Source organism: Pristiophorus japonicus, chromosome 14 (assembly GCF_044704955.1).
Source record: "Pristiophorus japonicus isolate sPriJap1 chromosome 14, sPriJap1.hap1, whole genome shotgun sequence".
In the NCBI taxonomy this organism is placed as follows: domain Eukaryota; kingdom Metazoa; phylum Chordata; class Chondrichthyes; family Pristiophoridae; genus Pristiophorus; species Pristiophorus japonicus.
The window spans coordinates 145,418,454-145,441,012 of NC_091990.1; the positions used below are offsets into that span (position 1 = coordinate 145,418,454).

General features: G+C 42.2%; 1 protein-coding gene across 1 annotated transcript in view; it reads left to right on the top strand.

Annotated features, from left to right (window-relative positions):
* api5 (apoptosis inhibitor 5) overlaps positions 1-22,074 on the top strand; it is a 47,318-nt gene extending 25,244 nt beyond the window's left edge. The window contains exons 9-14 of the mRNA XM_070899665.1: positions 538-719; positions 2,033-2,126; positions 2,323-2,379; positions 4,149-4,225; positions 17,859-17,992; positions 18,561-22,074. Of these exons, the coding sequence (XP_070755766.1) occupies positions 538-719; positions 2,033-2,126; positions 2,323-2,379; positions 4,149-4,225; positions 17,859-17,992; positions 18,561-18,637 (621 nt within the window). The 3' untranslated portion in view covers positions 18,638-22,074. The remainder of the gene's footprint in view (positions 1-537; positions 720-2,032; positions 2,127-2,322; positions 2,380-4,148; positions 4,226-17,858; positions 17,993-18,560) is intronic.
* Positions 22,075-22,559: the final 485 nt, after the last annotated feature.

A 22,559-nucleotide genomic window follows, 5' to 3' on the forward strand; every position in this document is an offset into this window, starting at 1 on the left:
AGAATAGGTGCGTTTTTTTTAACGCGCACTTTGTGGCGCGAAAAATGGTCGTCCAGGTCAGGACTGCGCCATTTTAGGCGCGGTCCGAAACTTGGGCCCAAAGTGTAGTTTTGTATTGAGGAAGATGGAGGTTCAACTGTGTTCCAAATTATTCTGACGTCTCTCCTCTTCCCCGTACGCATGCCACCCCCCACCCCCCTTAATTTTATTATCATTTCAGGATGTGCTTAATGTTTTTTCGAAAATAGTGTGTGTCCTGGCTTCATGAAATGCCTTGCAAACCATTATAAACAGTGCAATTACAACCTCACCAAATATGGTTTTTGATGACTTTGTCAAACACTTCCTGAAAGATTTATCTGGTTTGAATTGTTACAATTTCACTGGCATGGGTCAGATTTGCTGTGACTGGATTGTAGCTTCAGAAAAATTGTACATGTATACTCAAATGCTTATACAGCATCTTATAAATGCTCATCAACAAAAATTTGGGAAAAGTAGGTCTTGTAAGTAATCTAGAATTTCTGAAAAACCTAGGAATATATGCCATTGCCCCCGGAAGAAGCAGAAAATGGTGAAAATGCAGGCAATGAGGAGCCCAAACTGCAGTTTAGTTATGTTGAATGTCTGCTTTTTGGCTTTCATCAACTTGGAAAGAAACTTCCTGATTTCCTTACAGCAAAACTCAATGCAGATCGACTGAAGGACTTCAAAATCAGGTGGGATGAATGTTATTTTTGTTTCCATATAATAAAAGCTGTTTCTCTTCTAATCTGTAACCATAAATAGAATTTATTGTGTTCCTTAGATTTTAGTGTCTAGTCATTTCAGAGTTTTTGATTTGACTGCAATTAGTTGCTTACTTGTACAAATGATTTCCATTTTCTTAAATAAGTTCTAATGAGGAAGATGGGTCCAGTTCTGGAAAGATGATAGTAAGCCTAGAATAATTATTGAAGATTATAACTGCATCTGTATGTAGAGAGACAGAAGAAGCTGGGTTGTTCTCCTTCGAGCAGAGACGATTTGATAGAGTAGGAAAAACTGCTTCCAGTGGCAGAAGGATCGGTAACCACGGGACACAGATTTAAGGTGATTGCTGATAAGAACCAGAGATGACACGAGGAAACATTTTGTTACACAGCGAGTTATTGTGATCTGGAACACACTGCCTGTAAGGGTGGTGGAAGCAGTTTCAGTAATAACTTTAAAAAGGGAAAAGTGGGAAAATTTGCAGGGCTATGGGGAAAAGGGCAGGTGAGTGAGACTAGTTTGATGGCTCTACCAAATAGCTGGCACAGGCACAATAGGCTGAATGGTCTCTATAGGTATGCATGCATGTCACTCACAGGAGTATCTGCTTCTGCTTGGATTTGTGGCATTGGTACCCTAGCTCTGAAGTCTCTTCTGACATATATTCCTGTGACTCTGCCTTCTGTAGATTCCTCACTTCCTTCGCACCACCATTGGTGGCAGAGTGCTTAGCTGCCTTGGTCCTATTCTTTGGAATATCCTTCCTAAATCTCCACTTTTCAAAAGTTTTCTAGACCTGCCACTTTAATTAAGCTTTCAGTCACCCCTCCTTGTTTCTCCTTTCTAGCTCAACTTCCAATATCCTTAAATCTGTTTGTGAAGCACCTTGAGTTGATCGTACATTAAAGGCACTAATAAATGCAAGTTGTGCACATCTAACAGCATATCATTCTATTTCCGGTCAAAATAGTTTGGGAATTCGCACTTCTGTCGCAAACTGTCGGCCATAATGCAATCTCGTACCAGCCACGTTTGCAACCTTTTGGAGCTTGCCAGTTTAGTGTTAATTAAACCATTTTCAGATTGTGGTAGTTCACAAGAAACTGGGTTGTTAATACCCCAATTTATTTTTCTTGCAACCTGTTCAGCAAGTTGGGATTATTGCACCTAAAACACAGAAAAGGGGATGGATTTGAATTTGGATCGAAGACCTGAACAAACAATCTGGAATCTATTGTGTTACCCAGTCCCCCTGATTTTAACTGTAATTCTATTTTAGGTTGCAGTATTTTGCAAGAGGTTTACAAGTTTACATCAGACAGCTACGTCTTGCTCTGCAAGGAAAAACGGGTGAAGCTTTGAAAACAGAAGAGGTATGTATTCCAGCACATTGGTGTTCTTTTAGACTTAAAAAATGAGACAGCTAGGAACAAATTGCATAATTTAACATGGTGTTACTGAAAGTGCCTCTTGGGGGCAGAATTGTGAAGTTTTTATGCAAGTATTTTGGAATGCATGTCAGAATGAAAATTTCATATTTTATACTAAGTGCTTGTTTCTTTTCCACAGAACAAAATTAAAGTTGTTGCATTGAAGATAACCAATAACATTAATGTTCTCATCAAGGTAATCATTTTTTTTAACTATTGATTGTAACTTCTGCACAAAGGACAACTTGTTTATGTTATTTGGGGATTTTGTGCAGCTAAAAGTATATGCTGTCATAGTTACCTGCATTGTTTGGTACTGTTTAAAATATCGTACAATTCCCATGTGACCCATGTTTATTAAAATAAATCTAGCGTAGCAAAGCTATAACATTGTACTGGCATACGCAAATGTCTGTTTAGTGTAGATTAAAATCTTTAAATGCTGTTACTTTGGGCCCAAGTTTCCACATGATTTATGCCTGATTTTTAGGAGCAACTGGTGGAGAACGGACTATCTTAGAAATCGCAATTCTGCACATTTTTTTTTCTGCAGTTCTAGTCAGGTAGAAGAGTTCTACTTTGGAACAGAATTTTTTCTTCAAAAGGGGGCGTGTACGGCCACTGGCACCTGATTTCAAAGTTTCCACAGTGAAAATGTACTCCAAACTAACTTAGAATGGAGCAAGTGAAGATTTTTGTAGAACTGAAAAAACCTGTTCTACACATTAAAAAATCAGGCGCAGGTTACAAATTAGGCGTCCAGAACGAGGTGGGGGAGGGGGTGGGGAAGGGAAGTCATTAAATTCTACAATAAATCCTTAGTTATACTTATACAAATATTATACAAATAAATCCAACCTGAATAAACATTTCTAAGCAAAGAAAAGATTAAATAAACCATGTTCCTACCTGTGTGAAAGTTCTTCAGGCAGGCCTTTAGGAAGTGGTTTGCCGTCGGGACCGAAGGCTGAACGCGCCGGGCCCGAGATTTCGGGCAGGGCCCGTCCCCAGCACCAGAGGTAGGTGGCGTTGGGTTGGATCGGGGAGAGAGGTTCGGTTCGGGTCGGCGGGGGGGAGGGAGGTCAGGTCGGATGCAGTCGGGGGCGAGAGTAGAGTCGGGTGGGAGCGGGAGCGGCAGTCGCAGACGGGTCGAGTCGGGTCCGGTGGGGGGGGGGGGGGGGGGGAGCAGGAGCGGCAGCGACAGGCGGGTCGAGTCGGGGCGGGGGGGGAGCAGGAGCGGCAGCTCGTCTTCTCTGAGGAGCAGTTCCTTCAGCTGCTCAGGGTGGGGACGCACTGGAGGACGGGCAGGGTGCTTGATCTCGGAGCTGGAGACGTAGAGGTTACTAAAACCATCAGCCCCCATTTTGACGAGGTCTATGTGACTGAAGTGTCACCCACCATGAAGTGGCAACTTAAAAAGAAACAGTACAGAGTTCTAGGTCGGGTTCGGTCCGGTCCGGTCCGGGGGGGCGGGGGGAAGCGGGAGTCAGCAGGAAGCAGGAGCTGGCCGTGGGCGGAGCCTTATTCACGCAGCCCCAGTGAGGCCATTCGGCCAGGGCTAGGGGCTGCGTGCTTTGGGCCCCTCCCACACAGTTTCGGGCGCCTGGAGCTACTACACTTGCGTGCCCACTGTAGCGCGCATGTGCAGAGCTCCGGCACTGTTTTCGGCGCAGGGTCCTAGCTCCGCCCCCTACAGCTCCTGCTGCGCCGCGCCGAGGACCTGCAGGGAGGTGGAGAATACAGAGGGTTTTTTTAGGCGCACTTTGTGGCGCGAAAAACGGGCGCCCAGCTCGGAGGGGTGCCCGTTTTTTATCGTGTTGAAACTTGGGCCCTTAATACCTTAATACTTTTGTACAGTTAGCCAAATAAATAGGTTATAACTTGGATAGCTGGATGACAGAGACTCGGGTGCAGTAAGCTAGTCTGAAAATATTGTATAACCTGTGCACTTTTTTTTGTGGTTAGGATCTGTTCCACAATCCTCCCTCTTATAAAAGCACAGTCACTCTTTCTTGGAAACCAGTACAGAAAGTTGAAGGAGGGTAAGTTTATCTTACTATCTTCTAATGTCACTGTGTACTGTTTTTATTTCTCTCAGATGAGCTAATCTTCAAAATTTTGAATGGTAACTCAATTTATTTAACTCCTTCATATCTCCGAAGGTCCTGACCCCAACACTTGAATGTTCCACTGATTATTAACATTCTGTTGCATACCACTTGGAAGTCTGAAAAAGACAGAAAGCAACTGGCACAAGTCAGCACTAATTCAACAGATTTGGCCACTTGTGTTTCACCACATGATTTTACCTCACAAAATCCTAATTAAATATTGTTGTATTGGAAAAACCCCAATTATTATTTACCAACTTTTTTTCCGATCCTTCCTTTCCAAAGTTAGATATATTTAAGGGAGTGATCATGCTGCTTTTGTGGGTACCCTATCTGTTTTGAAACCAAGAGGCTGATTTTTTTTCAAATAAAACATCAACAGTTGTACTCTAGTATAGTTGTTGTCGACTACACTAAATTTGTTCAAGATCGACATGTAGAATTCAATATACCAAACCACTTCCATTCACTACCAGTCGTATGAAAGAATGAGATTTACTTTTATATCTCTCAAACTTCACATACAATGAATTACTTTTGATATTTGGTGGGTGTTAAATAGACAAACTCAGCAGCCATTATGAGCACAGCTAGGTTTCTGCAAACCTTAATGTCCACTTTGTCTATTTTGGTGGTGTTGATTGAGGAGGAATTTTGAATAGAACACTGGAGAATTTGCCACGTTCCCCTTTTGAACAGTGCTATTGGTTCTTTTATGTTCACTTAATATTTCGCTCAAAGATGGTACTTTCAGCAATGCAGCACTCCCTTAGTACTGTGCCAGAGGGTACATTTTTGATTGGCCTCAAACTTCTGGAATGGGACTTGAACCAACAACTTTTGACCTTATTCTTAAATGATAAGGGGTTATGGGGAGAGGGCAGGGAAGTGGAGCTGAGTCCATGATCAGATCAACCATGATCTTATTGAATGGCGGAGCAGGCTCGAGGGGCCTTATGGCCTACTCCGGCTCCTATTATGTTCTTATGACCGAAAGACAAAAGTGTTATTAACTGAGCCATTCGAACAGAAAATACTGTAAGCATTCCAGGCTAGGAAGCACCTGTGGAAAGAACAGACAAGTTGGCCCATTGGGCCTGATCACTCCATCAGAACTTCTGATGGAGGGTCTGCGTCTGAAGCTTCGTCATGTCTATTCTTTCTGCAGATATTCCCTGACCTCCTGATCCCAGCATTTTCTGTTTAGTTTCGGATTTCCAGCTGTTGTTTGTTGTTTATACTGACAATATAGCGCTAATCTAAACCTGAAATGTTTCATAGAAACATCGAAAATAGGTGCAGGAGTAGGCCATTTGGCTCTTTGAGCCTGCACCGCCATTCAACAAGATCATGGCTGATCACCCACCCCAGCAGCTCCCTCCACACCCTCCCCCGACCCCCCGAGACGCAAGGACCACATCAAACTCCCTCCCGAACACATCCAATGAACCGGGGTCAACAACTCTCCGTGGCAAGGAACCCCACAGGCCAACAACTCCCCGAGTGAAGAAGTCTCTCCCAATCCCAGCCCCAAACAGCCCACCCCCCCATCCCAAGAGCGTGCCGCCCCCCCCCCCCCCGGGCTCCGGACCCACCCAACACCAGGAACACTCCCCCCCCCGCACCCAACCCGTCCCGTCAGAATCCTTCCCAAATGCCGAACACCCCCGGATGCCGAGCCCCCAGCCACCTTGGAGCCACGCCCCTGCGACGCCAACCACACCACATCCACCAACCGCCATCTGCACAGTCAACCCGTCCACCCCACTCTGAACACTCCCCGCACCGAGGCACAGAGCCCCCAGGCCCGCCCCTCCAACACACTTTGCCTCCCCAGACCTTCGCTGCAATGTGGCCCCTCCTGTCCCCCGCCCTGGGTTTCTCCGCCTCCCACCTCCACCATTCTCCCCTCCATCCCGCGCCCCCGTCGTCCCTCCACTTCCCTCTGCCTCCCCGCACAGGCTCCCATCTTGGGGGCGGTAACCTTCTGGGGCAGGAAATTTTAGCCCCCAGCGTGGAAGTCCTGCTCCCGCCACAGAATTGCCCTTACCACCCCTCGATGGAAGCGGAGTGCAATTTCCCACACTCCACTTCCTTTGGGGGCAGTTACCGGGACACGACTGGATGCTCCTGTGACAGTTTGAACTGGTGCTCTCCACTCTCCTGTCCTGTGACAGTTGGAACTGGTGCTCTCCACTCTCCCGTCCTGTGACAGTTTGAACTGGTGCTCTCCACTCTCCCGTCCTGTGACAGTTTGAACTGGTGCTCTCCACTCTCCCGTCCTGTGACAGTTTGAACTGGTGCTCTCCACTCTCCCGTCCTGTGACAGTTTGAACTGGTGCTCTCCACTCTCCCGTCCTGTGACAGTTTGAACTGGTGCTCTCCACTCTCCCGTCCTGTGACAGTTGGAACTGGTGCTCTCCACTCTCTGTCCTGTGACAGTTTGAACTGGTGCTCTCCACTCTCTGTCCTGTGACAGTTTGAACTGGTGCTCTCCACTCTCTGTCCTGTGACAGTTTGAACTGGTGCTCTCCACTCTCTGTCCTGTGACAGTTTGAACTGGTGCTCTCCACTCTCTGTCCTGTGACAGTTTGAACTGGTGCCCTCCACTCTCCCGTCCTGTGACAGTTGGAACTGGTGCTCTCCACTCTCCCATCCTGTGATAGTTGGAACTGGTGCTCTCCACTCTCTGTCCTGTGACAGTTGGAACTGGTGCTTTCCACTCTCTCTTCCAATTACTTGTTTTCAGTGCCCTATATGTCTTCTCTTATCCAAATTAATTTTTCTTTAAAAATAGATAAATATTCAAAAAATACATTTAAATAAAACAGCTATTTTTAATAGGTTGGATACCAAGATTACAAATTAGATGGGTACTTTAATTTCATGACCTTAGAATATCATGACTTGGCAAACTGGGTTATTCAGTTTGACGCTGTTTAGAAATTAATCACCTTGTACTGTAGTGCTGTTTTGAGCAAGTTACCACTTCCAGAGCTTAAAGAATGTAATTTTTAAGTTTCATGATGAAGCAGGAAATTTTCAGTCAGGTATTTGAGTACTATTTTTGATCAAGATTACCAATAAGCATTCTTGTATGAGATGAGCTTCAGCTACTGTGATAGTAAAATAACTTGAGGCTGCAAACTGAGATATTAGAAATTAAATTTTGTTGCAAGTATATCAGTAAATGTGTTGCTATTGGCCAGTATTTTAGATCCGCTGAAGGAATTGAACATTGCAATGACCCTTCTGATAAATAGGGAGATTCATTATATTCTGAATCATATTTTTAGACACATCTATTTGAGACGTGACTGGTCACTTGTTTACTACATGATTACTGTTATATATGTAAACCTGTAAATACCTTGTTTAACCTCCAGAGGGCTCATCCCCTGGAGTCCCAAGGGATCCCACAATCCTTTGGGCGCACTTGTACATAAGGAGGCCTCACAGGCTGGAGAGGCACTCTGGAGACCGGCAATGAAGGATTACGGTCACACATTACTTTGAGCTTACAGTATCGGATCAGATTCTTTATTCAAGACGTAACAATTACTTTCTATTGATTGGGGTGGAATCTACATTTCTTGTGTCTCTTTTTTCCCCACAATGAAAATTAGTGTTTTGGAAGAGCCATTCAGAGCTATTGCATACAAAAGCAAAATACAGCAGATGCTGTAATCTGAAATAAAAACAGAGAATGCTGGAAATCTCAGCGGGTCAGGCGGCATCTGTGGAAAGAAAAACAGAGTTAACATTTCTGGTCAACGATCTTTTGTCAGAATTGCCGAATGTTTGAAAAGAGCACATTCTTAAGCACTGAAAGGGGGAGAGGAAGAAAGAACAAAAGTGAAGATCTGTGATAGGGTGGAAGGCAGGAGAGATTAGAGAGACAAAAGAGATGATGGGCCGAGTTGAAATGGTAATGATGGATGTTAGAAAAAGGTTAATCTAGATAGGGTGTGAATGGCCTAGTAATGACCAGCTGCATCCTCAGAACCGCGACAGGGTTCCCCTTGTCCTCCCCTTTCACTTCACCAGCCTTCATGTCCAACATAATCCGATCACCAATCACATCTTCCCCTCCCTCTGTGTTCCAAAGGGACCGTTCTCTCCGTGACGCCCTGGTCCATTCCACAGTCACCCCCTCCTCTTCCCACGGCACCTTCCCGTGCAAGTGCAGGAGATGCAACGTCTGCCCTCTTTTACTTCCTCCCTTCCCACTATCCAGGGCGCCAAATACTCCTTCCAGGTGAAACAGCGATTTACTTGTACTTTCAATTTAGTATACTGTATTCGCTCTTGTGATGTGGTCTCCTCTTCATTTGTATGCAGATATATATTGATTAAAGTCTGCTTCAAACAATCAATTTAAGACAAAGCATTTGGTAACATGCAATTGGATTTGTGTAGACCATCTATTGTGTGGCTCGGGCCAAGTGCCATTTTCTCCCAGTGGATGAAAAGGTTAATTGACAGCTCTAGGCCAAGGCAGAGTGATGTATTTTTGCAACCTGTTATAGTTCTTCAGTCCCTTTGACCCCATTGAGCGAGGTTGGAGGCTCCGTGGCAATTAGAAGGCTAACCTATATTTTTTAAGAAATAGAAGTAGGTCCAAATTAAGCATTGCTAAAAGAGATCAGAGTGTTGTATGTTTTATTATTTTGTATATCCAAGGAGGTGTAAATGAAGCAAGCAGTATCTTTTATAGTGTTTTTCACTGTTCAGCTTTCTAGGTTGCAGGCCATCAGGGTCTTTTCCATTTTAAATTCCACCATTTTTTTTTTCAGTACTACTTTATCAATAGTTATTTCGTCCCAAGTACTCAACAATCTTTCAAACGTCCTTGAATATAGAAGTTTTTTCTGCATCCCCTTTAATTCTTGTGGAAACATATCCATTTTGTACCCTAATCATCTGTTTGAAAGTTTCCCATTATTTGCTTTGCCAGAGAACTAAAAGATTGCCATTGTAACGTCTCTGTTCAAGGAGAGAGCAGTCGGTCTAACATTTACAATGGATAAGCTTCTAAACGCCACAATGTGATTTTTCTTATTCACTGGATGTGGATATCGCTGGCAAGGTCAGCATTTATTACCCATCCCAAATTGCCCTTGCGAAGATGGTGAGTCGCCGCCTTGAGCCACTGCAGTCCATGTGGTGAAGGTACTCCCACGTGCTGTTGTTTAGGGAGTCCCAGGATTTTGATCCAGCGATGATGAAAGAACGGCAAAGTATTTCCAAGACAGGATAGCGTGTGACTTGGAGGTGGTGGCGTTCCCATGCGCTTGCTGCCCTGGTCCTTCTTGGTGGTAGAGATCATGGCTTTGGGAGGTCTGTTGAAGAAATTCATACTCCCTTAGAAAGACATGGGTTAGTTAAGGACACCGATTTGGAGAATGCAAATTGTTTTTGACAGATTTTAGTAAGAGTTCTTTGAAGAAATAATGGGACTGATAAAGGAAATGCAATGGATGGTATGTATATGAATTTTTAACAGCCATTTGATAAAATGACATAAATGAGTTGTTTAAGTTAAGGCACACATTTAAAGGGAATGTGGCAGCTTGGATAAAAAGCTGGCTAAATCGGGAAGGTTATAAACCATGATGTTTCTCAGTGTTGGAGCCTTTTCTTTTCTATGTGGTCTGTACTTTAGTCTAGAGGGCATAACATCAAACGTTACGAATTCCACAAACAGGAAGCATGATTAACTGAAGAGCACTGAAAATGACTTGAAGACAACATAGAAAAGTCAATAGATTGAGAAGATAAATGTTTCCTCCCAAAATGAGGTAATGCATTTTGGGAAGAAAAATTAGAGGAAAGACACTAAATAAAACTTATAAGGGCGTAAAAGAACAGGGGTATTTAACATTTTTAAAATGAGAGGACAACTTAATGCTATTTTAAAAGAAAACGTATATGGAATCCTAGGTTTTATAAATTGGACATAGACTATAAATGGAAAGCAGTAATGATAAATCAATGGTTAGACTGTTTTAGGCAACCTACTTTAGAAAGGATGTCATGGCCATGGAGAGTGAGTACAGAGAAATTTACTAAGCTAAAAGCAGGGATGAGAAAGTAGAGAACCTAGGGCTTTCGCACCGGATCAGAGAAGATTAAGAGGGGATAATAGAGGTGTTCAGAATTGAAGGGTTTTGATAAGCGGCAGTTGGTGAGAGGCGGGAGCAGCGTCGGAGCGGCCTATAAAAGGAGTACTTGTGCAGCTACAGCGGGAGAGAAAGCAAAAAAGAAGTAGAAAGGAATCAAAAGATGACGTCACAGCCAAGGGGGTAAGTGATTGGCTGGTGATTGGTGAGTAGCTTTTATTTTTATTTTTTATATCAGTAAGTAAACTGTAACATTGTTGTTGTCAATTTAAGGGTATCTAAGGGTTAAGGCATGGCAGGAGAGCTCGGTCATGTGATATGCTCCTCTTGTACCATGTGGGAACTCGGGGATACTTCCGGTGTCCCTGACGACTACGTGTGTGAGAAGTGTATGCGCCTCCATCTCCTGACGGACCGTGTTGCGGAATTGGAGCCGAGGGTGGATTCACTCTGGAGCATCCACGATGCTGAGAATGACATAAGTGGCACGTGTAGTGAGTTGGTCTTACCGCATGAGAAGGATCCACAGCCAGCTAGGGAATGGAAGACCAGCAGGAAGAGTAGTACAAAGAAGGTAGTGCAGGGGTCCCATCTGGTCATCCCCCTGCAAAACAGATACACTGCTTTGAGTGCTGTTGAGGGAGATGACTCATCAGGGGAGAGCAGCAGCAGCCAAGTTCATGGCACCGTGGCTGGCTCTGTTGTACAGGAGGGCATGAGAAAGAGTGGGAGAGCAATAGTGATAGGGGATTCAATCATAAGGGGAATAGATAGGCGTTTCTGCAGCCGCAATCGAGACTCCAGGATGGTATGTTGCCTCCCTGGTGCAAGGGTCAAGTATGTCTCCGAGCGAGTGCAGGACATTCTAAAAAGGGAGGGAGAACAGCCAGTTGTCGTGGTGCACATTGGTACCAACGACATAGGTTAAAAAAAAAAAGGGATGAGGTCCTACGAGACGAATTTAAGGAGCTAGGAGCTAAATTAAAAAGTAGGACCTCAAAAGTAGTAATCTCGGGATTGCTACCAGTGCCAAGTGCTAGTCAGAGTAGGAATCGCAGGATAGCACAGATGAATACGTGGCTTGAGCAGTGGTGCAGCAGGAAGGGATTCAAATTCGTGGGGCATTGGAACAGGTTCTGGGGGAGGTGGGACCAGTACAAACTGGACGGTCTGCACTTGGGCAGGACCGGAACCAATGTCCGAGGGGGGAGTGTTTGCTAGTGCTGTTGGTGAGGAGTTAAACTAATATGGCAGGGGGATGGGAACCAATACAGGGAGACAGAGGGGAAACAAAAAGGAGACAAAAATAAAAGACAGAAAAGAAATGAGTAAAAGTGGAGAGCAGAGAAACCAAAGGCATGAAACAAAAAGGGCCACTGAATATAAAAGGGCTGCAGGAGGGGTCAAGACTAAAAATCATGGTTTAAAAACTAGGATGAAAACACTCTACCTAAATGCACGCAGCATTCGAAATAAAGTAAATGAGTTGACGGCACAAATCATTACAAATGGGTATGATTTGGTGGCCATTACAGAAACATGGTTGCAAGGTGGCCAAGACTGGGAATTAAACATACAGGGGTATCTGACGATTCAGAAAGATAGGCAAGAAGGGAAAGGAGGTGGGGTAGCTCTGTTAATAAAAGATGATATCAGGGCAGTTGTGAGATGATATTGGCTCCAATGAACAAAATGTTGAATCATTGTGGGTGGAGATTAGAGATAGTAAGGGGAAAAAGTCACTGGTCGGCATAGTTTATAGGCCTCCAAATAATAACTTCATGGTGGGGCGGGCAATAATCAAGGGAATAATGGAGGCATGTGAAAAAGGAACAGCAGTAGTCATGGGGGATTTTAACCTACATATTGATTGGTCAAATCAAATCGCACGGGGTAGCCTGGAGGAGGAATTCATAGAATGCATACGAGATTGTTTCTTAGAACAGTATGTAACAGAACCTACAAGGGAGCAAGCCATCTTAGATCTGGTCCTGTGTAATGAGACAGGAAAAATAAACGATCTCCTTGTAAAAGATCCTCTTGGAATGAGTGATCACAATATGGTTGAATTTGTAATACAGATTGAGGATGAGGAAGTTATGTCAGAAACGAGCGTACTATGCTTAAACAAAGGGGACTACAGTGGGATGAGGGCAGAGTTGGCTAAAGTAGACCGGAAACACAGACTAAACAGTGGAGGACTTTTAAGGAGCTCTTTCATAATGCGCAACAAAAATATATATTCCAGTGAAAAAGAAGGGCGGCAAGAGAAGGGATAACCAGCCATGGATTACCAAGGAAATAAAGGAAAGTATAAAATCAAAGACCAATGTGTATAAGGTGGCCAAGGTTAGTGGGAAACTAGAGGATTGGGAAAATTTTAAGCAACAGCAAAGAATGACTAAAAAAGCAATAAAGAAAGGGAAGATAGATTACGAAGGTAAACTTGCGCAAAACATAAAAACAGATAGTAAAAGCTTTTACAGATATATAAAACGGAAAAGAGTGACTAAAGTAAATGTTGGTCCCTTAGAAGATGAGAAGGAGGATTTAATAATGGGAAATGTGGAAATGGCTGAGACCTTAAACAATTATTTTGCTTCCGTCTTCACAGTGGAAGACACAAAAACCATGCCAAAATTTGCAGGCCACAGGAATGTGGGAAGGGAGGACCTTGAGACAATCACTATCACTAGGGGGTTAGTGCTGATCAGGCTAATGGGACTGAAGGTAGACAAGTCCCCTGGTCCTGATGAAATGCATCCCAGGGTATTAAAAGAGATGGCGGAAGTTATAGCAGATGCATTCGTCATAATCTACCAAAATTCTTTGGACTCTGGGGAGGTACCAGCGGATTGGAGAGCAGCTAATGTAACGCCTCTGTTTTAAAAAGGGGGCAGGCAAAAGGCCGGTTAGTTTAACATCTGTAGTGGGGAAAATGCTTGAAATTATCATTAAGGAAGAAATAGCGGGACATCTAGATAGGAATAGTGCAATCAAGCAGACGCAGCATTGATTCATGAAAGGGAAATCATGTTTAACTAATTTACTGGAATTCTTTGAGGATATAACGAGTATGGTGGATAGAGGTGTACCAATGGATGTGGTGTATTTAGATTTCCAAAAGGCATTCGATAAGGTGCCACACAAAAGGTTACTGCAGAAGATAAAGGTACGCGGAGTCAGAGGAAATGTATTAGCATGGATAGAGAATTGGCTGACGAACAGAAAGCAGAGAGTCGGGATAAATGGGTCCTTTTCCGGTTGGAAATCAGTGGTTAGTGGTGTGCCACAGGGATCAGTGCTGGGACCACAACTGTTTACAATATACATAGATGACCTGGAAGAGGGGACAGAGTGTAGTGTAACAAAATTTGCAGATGACACTAAGATTAGTGGGAAAGCGGGTTGTGTAGAGGACTCAGAGGCTGCAAGGAGATTTGGATAGGTTAAGCAAATGGGCTAAGGTTTGGCAGATGGAATACAATGTCGGAAAGTGTGAGGTCATCCACCTTGGGGGAAAAAAAACAGTACAAGGGAATGTTATTTGAATGGGGAGAAATTACAACATGCTGTGGTGCAGAGGGACCTGGGGGTCCTTGTACATGAATCCCAAAAGGTTAGTTTGCAGGTGCAGCAGGTAATCAGGAAGTCAAATGGAATGTTGGCCTTCATTGCGAAAGGGATGGAGTACAAAAGCAGGGAGGTCTTGCTGCAACTGTATAAGGTATTGGTAAGGCCGCACCTGGAGTACTGCATGCAGTTTTGGTCACCTTACTTAAGAAAGGATATACTAGCTTTGGAAGGGGTACAGAGACGTTTCACTAGGCTGATTCGAGAAATGAGGGGGTTACCTTATGATGATAGATTGAGTAGAGTGGGTCTTTACTCCTTGGAGTTCAGAAGGATGAGGGGTGATCTTATAGAAACATTTAAAATCATGAAAGGGATAGACAAGATAGAGGCAGAGAGGTTGTTTCCATTGGTAGGGGAGACTAGAACTAGGGGGCACAGCCTCAAAATACGGAGGAGCCAATTTAAAACCGAGTTGAGAAAGAATTTCTTCTCCCAGAGGGTTGTGAATCTGTGGAATTCTCTGCCGAAGGAAGCAGTTGAGGCTAGCTCATTGAATGTTTTCAAGTCAAAGATAGATAGCTTTTTAACCAATAAGGGAATTAAGGGTTACAGGGAGAGGGCGGGTAAGTGGAGCTGAGTCCACGACCTGATCAGCCATGATCTTATTGAATGGTGGAGCAGGCTCGAGGGGCTAGATGGCCTACTCCTGTTCCTAATTCTTATGTTCTTATAAGGTAAACTGGGAAAGACTATTTCCATTGGTTGGTTAGTTGGTAACTAAACGCATAAATTATCAAAAGAACAAAGGGAAAAGTTAGAAGTTAGAGAAAAAAAACAATTTCAACGGGTATGGGGAAAGAGGATTGGAAGTGGACTAAATGAAGAAAGCTAACCCAGAGGCAAAGAGCCAAATGCTGTCATTGACTCTATAAACTTTCATGATTCCAAACTGGATACCTGAAGAAACGGGAAGGTTTTTTTTTTAAAAAAAAACAGATTTTCTTACAACGGTTAGATTATAGAGTAAGTTTGGGTTTAATTTTTTTTTTTTACTGCTCACATCTATCAAATTTATTGTTCATACAGTTCAGAGTTTTTAAGATTTAGGGCCCAAGTTTCCACATGATTTGCACCTGATTTTTCGGAGCAACTGGTGGAGAACGGACATCTTAGAAATCGCAATTCTCCACATTTTTTTTTTCTGCAGTTCTAGTCAGGTAGAACAGTTCTACTTTGGAACAGAATTTTTTCTTCAAAAGGAGGCGTGTCCGGCCACTGACGCCTGATTTGAAAGTTTCCACAGTGAAAACGTACTCCAAACTAAGTTAGAATGGAGCAAGTGAAGATTTTTGTAGAACTGAAAAAACCTGTTCTACACATTAAAAAATCAGGCGCAGGTTACAAATTAGGCGTCCAGAACGAGGTGGGGGGGGGAAGGGAAATCATTAAATTCTATAATAAATCCTTATTTATACTTCTACAAATATTATACAAATAAATCCAACCTGAATAAACATTTATAAGCAAAAAAAAGATTAAATAAACCATCTTCCTACCTGTGTGAAAGTGCTTCAGCCAGGGAGAATGCTGCAGTCAGCCTCAAGTTGAGGCACCCGTTCGTTCCCGGGGGTGGGGGGGAGGAGGCGCCCATTCGTTCCCGCGGGGGGGGGGGGGGGGGGGAGGGGAAGAGGAGGCGCCTGTTCTTTCCCACCGGGGGGGGAGGGGGCGCCCGTTCGTTCCCGCCGGGGGGGAGGGGGCGCCCGTTCGTTCCCGCGGGGGGGGGAGGAGGCGCGCGTTCGTTCCCGCGGGGGGGGGGGGGGGAGGCGCCCGTTCGTTCCCGCAGGGGGGGTGGGGAGGAGACAGTGAGAAGGCTGCAAGAAGCCTCAGTGCTGATGGCAATGTGCTTTTATTTAAAAAAATTCAAAAATTAAACAGCTACAAAGAACTACAAAAATGGCTGAGTGCCAATGTTTCCTTCACACTGCGCGAACGCTCCAACGCGCACGCACAGCGTTGCCGGCAGGAAAAAAACGAATTTAAATGGTACCCGCCCCCTCCCACTTACAAAATCGCCGCGCCAAACAAACAAGGAGCTGCAAAGCGCTCCAGAATCGCGCGTTTTTTTCCCGCCGCCGTGTTATGCACAAAAAACGGGCGCCCAGCTTGGAGGGGCGCCCGTTTTTTATCGTGTGGAAACTTGGGCCCTTAGTGTTGAATTAAAAAGTCAAACTAGTAAAAATAGGACATACGAGTTATCTTGGATAAGAAATTGGAGCTTCATAAACCTCATGGGTTTTCTGTCACGATCTAACAGGTTGGATTTTTAAGATTAAGATTGGTGTTTCAGAGCCTTTTCTTTCATTTTTGTCATTTGATCGGTTTTCAACACAAACACAGGCTTCAAAATTTCAGGTTTGATATGGTTTTATCTCATTAACCTAGTCTGATAGTTAAATATCAGTAACATTAAAGGCACGAATATAGGGCTCAATTTTCCCCAGTGATCTGTGCCGTTTGTATGGAACAGGCTGCTCTTTTTGGCCTAAGTTGGAAAAACCAGTTTCTCCAATCAATTTGCAATAGTTATGATTTTTTAGGTCAGTTTTTTTTTCAGCCAAAGGGGGCATAACCAGCCACCTACCAATTAGGGAAGTTACTCCCGTTGTGCTTAGGCCAGCGAATGTTGGCTCTGCTGAAAAACCTTCCTTAGAGTTAAGGAAATCGGCAGCAGCTGCCGGACACACAGAATTGAAAAACACATAGCAGCAACTTAACTCCAACCCCGCCCAAAGGCTGAGAGAGAGAGAGAGAGAGCTGATGTACAATTTCTGATGTTGACCATGCCCTACCACATCTTGTCGCTGCAAAATGGCAAATTTACTGAACTCTTGTATCATCTGACTGGTACAAGGTTAAAAGAGGCACACCTTACTATCTACTTCTGACATTTATTTACCACATTGCAAAAACTTGCTTAAGATGCAAGTAAGTTTGTTCTCTCTCCTCTCTCTTTCTTTCTCTCTTTCTCTTTCTCCCCCCCCCCCCCCCCCCCAACCCCCGGCAAAAATAAAACTAGTGCTCAAGTTACTGGATCTATTGCATACACGAAATTTGGCAACAAGAATATGGGATCACGATCCAGTCTTCAGAGAGGGACAAGCCTGTGCAGGAGACAGTTATAACTTTTTAAATCATTTTGAGTAGGTTTTCAGTGATTTTTCTTCAGAATTGTGTAATTTATTTTATGAATGTTATTTTCAGTTGCATGCAGTGATTTTAAGATTGCCTTTGGTCATTTTTCTTCCGTGTAAATATGTGTGGTTGTTGCTCGTAACAGATTGCTGGATTGGTAGGGGTGGGAGGGAAAGAATAATTAGAGTAGTATTGTAGTGTTTGTTCTTGCTGATGTACAACTTTCCTCCCTGTCTGGTAAATGGAAGGGATTTTTGCTTGCTCTGCATTTAGTTTGTGTAATATTTAAACTAGGCAAAATGCTAGTAGTTATTTCAACCAGTCGCTACTTTTTGCCATACATTCACTTTGAAGTGTGACACCCTATGGATGCAAGCTAATGCGCAAAACCTTTAAATTAAAATTGCATTTGGTTTAATTTACTTTTAGGATTAATATCACTTATTGGTTTGTTTAGCTTTCTGTGTGTTTTTTGAACTGCACACTGAGTGGACAACTTTTTAACAAGATAGAGCAGGAATTTCCCTAGAGCTGCAAGTAGCCTAAGGGTAAAAGATAGGTGACTGATAGTAAAGCATTTCAGAATTTCTACCATAACCTAATGTTTCTTTAAGCAATTGAGTAACTTTATTAGAAGAAACTTTATGGATAATTAATCTCTTTGATTTTAATAGGCAGAAGCGAATGGCTGAGGAAAACACTTCATCCCCTCCCAAGAAACAACCTCCAGCACAAAAACGGGATACCAGGCAGATTTACAATCCACCTAGTGGCAAATACAGCAGTAATCTTGGTAACTTCTCATATGGTAAGCTATGTAAAGCAAAGTGGAGATTCTGGCAATTTAGTTTTTCTACGCTGATGTAACAGGTTGGAGCAGCACCAATGATAGATTACAGACAAACCCATATTCCATTATGTTGCTAAGTTTCTCATCTCCGCAGTGTTGCTGTGGGGAAAATACCATAGAGGACATTAAGTGGAATGCATCACTGTGTCGTGCTCACCCACCAAGCGCCATTGATCGGGTTTGGGATCAAGGTGTCTACCCTCAGTTGGTTCATGTACCAGGGACAGGGAGAAAATAATTTGAAAAAAGAGTCTGTATCCTTGGAGGGAGTTGCAGGGAGTAATGCATTATTGTCCTTTTGAATTTTGATTACCAGTTCTAGTTCATTTGGGAAAGTAAGAGTTTGATAGGATCAGTAATTAATTTTTCAGTTGTAAGATCAAATTTTGTCATGCAGAATTTTAAACTGTATGCTCATATTATAAGTAGACACCTACATAATTCAGTATAATCCTCAAGCTTATGTATCTTAAAAAATTACAAGTAGATAAGAAAACACATCGAGCATAATTTTCTTTCTTTACAGAACAAAGAGGTTTCCGCGGAGGCAGAGGTCGAGGCTGGGGCGGACGAGGAAATCGTAGCAGGGGGCGCCTCTATTAGAAGTAAAGGCTCCTTCGCCATTGCCCATTGTGCAGTAGTTACTGTGTATTATAATCTCGGGATTGCTACAGAGCACCTGAAAGAACTGCTAGTAGCCTTCAAAGGAGAATTCTGTATTTAAGCAAACCTAATTTCTAAAAGATACCTTTGTACATTTCAACCTATGTTTATATGTGGGAATGTGAAGCTGTTTTTCCAAACCCACACTCTTGTTCCGAAATGTGCTTTTAATTTCCTTTTCTTTGTTTTATACTTCTGACATTTATAATAATTGTAGGCTGGGAGAAATTTTCAAAGCAGAAAGCACAGCAACAATTAACATTCCAAAATCCATCTTCGCAAAGCACCATGGTAAAATTAGAACACGGTACAGAAATTAATGATCAGCACCCATTTGACTGTTTCCCACTAATGTGATGTAAAACCTGCATTCAGGATAACATTTAAAATTGGTCCTTTTGTGATCTATGACCAATGTGGGAACTTTCAAGCTAATCTGAGTGCTCTAGTGGCAGTGAATTATTTCCAAATGAAAATATGCCACCAGAAGCAGTAACATTGCTGGAACACTAATGTTCATGAGAACACTCTTGTAGTACTGGCACTTCCAAATTTTGGATCTCATACTTCCCTAATTGAAATGCCTAACTTTTGATCTGTCTCAATAGGTTCCTACGCCAATCCTAGACAGAGCAGATAAGCAATGTTTTTTTGGCCTCTTAGGGTATCTAATTACTAACAACCGACAGGGGCCGTGACTTTTTTCTTCCATTTCCCTCTCTCTGGACAATATTTTGGCTCTGCCCAGTAGTTCATGGCTTCCCAGTTGTGATTGGGGGAATTAATTGTGTGGAACTTGTGGATAGAAATACACACATACTTGTGCAGTGGTGTATTAATGTACAGTGCTACTGGGGGCCAGAAGTCCCTTTTTTAAGTTGGGCAGCTGCAACCCAATTTCAATTCAACACGTGTCCTTCAGCAAACTAATGACACTATCCCTATGGATGAACATAAAGCTACATGCTGGGATAAAACTTTTTAGTAATGTGCAGTATTTATGTAACCTGTTGCATTTTTATGGTCTGTATAGATTAACTGTTGAGTGCTATAGTACTGAAGTACTGTATTCAAAGAGTACTTGTAGTTAAAAAAAAAATGATTTGCTTGATTCCAAAGCTTTGTCTGCATTTGTGCTTTGATCCCCACTTCATTGCCTATCTCCATGGCCAATATTCTTGTGATATCAAATATTATCTCATTGTGCCTTTGCATTGTACAATGGGCTTCATTTTGATGTCAGAAGCCATGGTAAGTTTTCTGAACTATACCCTGTCAGAGTTTATATCCCCATCCCCCAATAAACCAATAGTTAACAACTTCCACTTGTTAATGTTTCAGCTGATCATCTTCTAAATTTTAAGTTGAGTATGAAGATTATTGTGCTATTGGACTGAATACTAAATCTTATGTAAAGAAATTACATGCTGCATGACTGCAGTCTTGTGAACAAGCTTTCGTGCAGCAGTAGCTTGACCCTTATTATATTTCCACTGAAGCCTTCAAATGCGTTAAGTAATATTTATCTCACTTCAGTTCTGGATTAGGTTTAAGTTTGTGGGATTTTCCGTACTTACACACAATATTGCATTATGGTTCCAGTTAAATTTTGAAAGGGATACTGTACACACCAGTATGTCGGTGAATAAACTACAAGCTGTCATATGATATATCATGTCATGATCTTGCAGAGAAACTGGCTATGTCACTTGCATTAGTGTTATTGGTGAGTCCAGCTTTAAAAGTTCAATTAACTAAATTGGGGAAGCAGCGGTCAATTCAAGGCAATTTCTATTATGGATTACTGGTGAAATAGCTGTATGAATATATTTTCCCCCGTGCGCCAAAATTTGGGAAAGTGCCTTTAGTGAATTTGCGCACTGATCTTGAGGCCACAGTGGAATTGTTAAATGTAAGTCTCAACATTTGGACAATGATCAAAAATCTTAAGTGGCAGAAACAAAATGGTCTTGAAATAATGTTCAGATAAGTACGTTGGTTCTTTAATACGAGATGCCAATGTTACAAGTGGTTCAGAATACGAGTAATGCCAAACCCTTTAGATTGCTGTTTAACTACCGAGATCTTAAATTTACCATACTGCAGATTTATATAAAATGAGATGTATTTTGGAAGCTTGTTGTTGGAAGTGAATGAATATGCAGCGGATATCGATCTAAATAATGTTTTCTTATTAATTTTCTAAAATCCAGTCATTGTACAGTTTTTCTTTGGGTGGATGCTACCTAATACAGTAGCTATGATGATGGCATTTGGGGAAAGATACTTTTTACTTTTTCCTTTTGTAAATTATACATGGAACCTTTTTCTTTATTTAGTCTTAGGTTTGCAATATACCAGCACCAGACCATTTTTTAAAACAGTGTAAAAGGTTCCAGTTGTCTTTATATTGTGCAGGAAGATTTATTTCAACACTTGGATTTGATAATTGCAAACTCAGAAGTTGGAAGTAGTAATACATGCAAGCATGTATCTCTAAGGCTGGAGGTGAAGCACGTTGTTCAAACTTTATTTAGAAAAGTTGTAACTGCATGTGACTTTTATAGGGATGTCCATACATATTTAGAGAATGCTTTTTGTAGGTGTTTGCTAGTTATATCAATGTCATTGCAGCTTCTGTTTAGAAATGCAACCAAGTTATTTGGTCACAGCCTCATTTTCTTTCAGTGGAAGGAAATGGAAGCATTGCCCCACACTTTTGGAATAAAATGTTTTGTACGGTAATGGTGCACACGGAGTGATATTTTTGTATTGTGCACCTATAATGAATTAGTAAACTGTGATGAAAAATAGAAGTTACATTGTTGACACTCAGGTTTTCAATAATTTAACTTAACCAATAACTATTGAAAAGAATTAAGTATTTTTATAGGCCTATTATTTTTGATCTGGTTATGTAGACGGGCAGGTTTTCAAAGGTCTTTTTTAACATGCAACAGTATTGAGATCACCTTTGACAATGAGTGGCAGGAAGTGCAGGAACTCGTTATCTGACTAATCTAGAGAATTGGTGTATAATGCAGGTTCCCAACAGATTGAAGATTTCAGTATTCAGCAACAATCAGAATTTAGACATTGACACTAGATGAATGACAAATAAATTCAGCTGTTAATCTGCATACCAGCTATAGGATTTCAAGTTGTGTATATGTATGGGGAGGGCAAATATAATTTAAGTGTGAGGATAGATGTGTTGTCTAAAGGTGGTGATGCACATTTGTATCAGAAATTTGAAGAACAAATTGCTCCCTTTGTAGTTTCCAAAAATATACGGACAGTAAATCTGTTCATCGGGAATTAGCATGTGTCTCTTTCCTACAAGTTATGTTGCCTTACATTAAACTTTTTTTTCCTTTTATTCTCGTCACTCCCATTCATTTGAAAATATCTTGGTCTGGAAAATTATGCAATAAGCCCTGTGAGGAACAGTCAAAATAGACCAGAAAGCTACTGTAAATCACTTGAGAAAAAACACAAGGAGAAAATTGCAATATTTGCCCCATAGTGTGTCTTGCCCCATAAAACATGTGCATTGTATTTTATAAACCCCTTAAGGTCATTCTAACATTTACACAAGTGAAGTATCAAAATCTGTGGTACTTGAGGCTAAATTCATGGCGTTTTAATCTCATTTGTGCAACTGCAAAGTTAAATCCAATATGATCATCATTTTGAGAGTATAATACAATTGGCTCACCCCTTAGTCATGCATGGTTAATTGGAATGTTGTAATATGTAAAAAGCATCAATTGTAGGAAGGAAACCGAATATATATTTCATCTAAAAAGACTAAAGAATTTTTTTCTTAACATTAAAGCTACATAAAACTCTAGTGCCTTGC